Below are 1,487 nucleotides of genomic sequence, written 5' to 3'. Positions count from 1 at the left end.
AGGAAGTTGATGAGTGACTAATGACAGTCATTGACCCTCATCCTCCTCCTCCTCCTCCTCCCGCCTTTTTAACGTCCACGCGCTTGTCACGCGCGTGCTGTGAGGCGTCATGAGCATCACTGATGGAGCAGAACCTTTAAGCAGAACCATGTCTTTAGGAAGCAGCACCAGAAGCGGCTTCTCAGTCAGGGACATTCTGGACTTACCTGCCGGTTCTGGTTCGGACGACCCGGAGGAGGCCGACACCGACGAGGCTCCCGTGAATGCTCCTTTTGGCCGGAACCACGAACTGGACCACCTGCAGCTGTCAGGTGAGCAGACCTGCTAAATGTTTGAGCAACGTTTCAGGTGTCACGTGCTTCACTTTGACGTTGATTGATTGGGTTGGTGGCGGACTGAACATTCGGACAGAACTTTCCGAAGCTTTCTGTGGATCTTGACGGTAATTACCTGTCCCGTGCAGTGCACGCGCGTCAGGATGAGTCTGTGGGCTCGCGGCAGGAGACGGCGAGCGGCGCGGCGGCGCGGCGAGCTGGCGGCAAGAAGCGGCGCGTTCTCTTCTCCAAAGCGCAGACGTCCGAACTGGAGCGGTGGTTCCGACAGCAGAGGTACCTGTCCGCGCCCGAGAGGGAGCACCTAGCCGGCCTGATCCAGCTGACCCCGAACCAGGTGAAGATCTGGTTCCAGAACCACCGCTACAAGATAAAGAGGGCCCGGGCCGAGCGCAGCCTGGAGGCGCTGCGGCTGCTTCAGGCGCGGAGGTTCGCCTTCCCGGTTCTGCTGCAGGACGGCAAGCCCTGCGAGCGGGTCAGAGGTCAGGACCTGCGTCTGGGCCTTCCTGTGTGCGCGTACACGCACGTGCCGAACCCGGAGCAGGCCGGCCTGAGGCAGCTGACGCAGACCTGGACCAGCTGGACCTGGTGAAGCTGGACGGTGGCGGACTGGTTCGTGATTTGACTCTTTCGATGTTTATGGACCTTCTGTGTTGAGAACAAGAAAAACACGTGAGCAAATCTTCAAATTCAAGCACTTTTTTCGTTCAAATTATCAACCTTTTGGTTGTTGTTTTTTTTACTTGTTCACATGAAACATTTGAAATGTTAATAAATATTTGACTTGTTAACGTTTAATCTTTTTATTGTGACACGTTTCATATTTTAATTGTTAATAAATGTGCTAATTGTTAACATGTCTTACATTTTTTAAATGCAATCTTTGAAATGTGAACAAGATTCCATAACAGTCGTGTAAATGTTTTTTTTCTAATTATTATTTTATCATTTTGCCTGCTGACTCTTTATATCTTAAATAAACTTGTACAACATCTTATCATTTTATTCTTTTATTTCAAACAAAACTTCATGCACTTTCAGCAAATATTACACTGCCACAAATACACACATTATTATACATATGAATATACACGTATTATGGAGTATAAAGTACTACGCCGTCAGAAAGTACATTTATGACGGAGTATATTTCAC

General features: G+C 49.0%; 1 protein-coding gene across 1 annotated transcript; it reads left to right on the top strand.

Moving 5' to 3' along the window:
- Nucleotides 1-1,104, top strand: nkx2.2b (NK2 homeobox 2b). The gene is made up of 2 exons (XM_054762376.1): nucleotides 1-311; nucleotides 464-1,104. Exons 1-2 carry the CDS (start codon nucleotides 110-112, stop codon nucleotides 922-924), a joined length of 663 nt encoding a protein of 220 aa, XP_054618351.1. The 5' UTR covers nucleotides 1-109; the 3' UTR covers nucleotides 925-1,104.
- The last annotated feature ends 383 nt before the right edge of the window (nucleotides 1,105-1,487 follow it).

The sequence above is a fragment of the Dunckerocampus dactyliophorus genome, chromosome 19 (genome assembly GCF_027744805.1).
Source record: "Dunckerocampus dactyliophorus isolate RoL2022-P2 chromosome 19, RoL_Ddac_1.1, whole genome shotgun sequence".
NCBI lineage: Eukaryota > Metazoa > Chordata > Actinopteri > Syngnathiformes > Syngnathidae > Dunckerocampus > Dunckerocampus dactyliophorus.
The sequence above is the reverse complement of the archived record's forward strand: the minus strand, read 5'-3'. Positions and strand labels throughout refer to the sequence as shown.

What these genes read in the sequence shown, in the direction of transcription:
- nkx2.2b (XM_054762376.1), top strand. Translation starts at nt 110, where the DNA reads ATGAGCATCACTGATGGAGCAGAACCTTTAAGCAGAACCATGTCTTTA. An exon ending in GGACCACCTGCAGCTGTCAG is followed by an intron (nt 312 to 463) that starts GTGAGCAGACCT and finishes TGTCCCGTGCAG; the next exon opens with TGCACGCGCGTCAGGATGAG.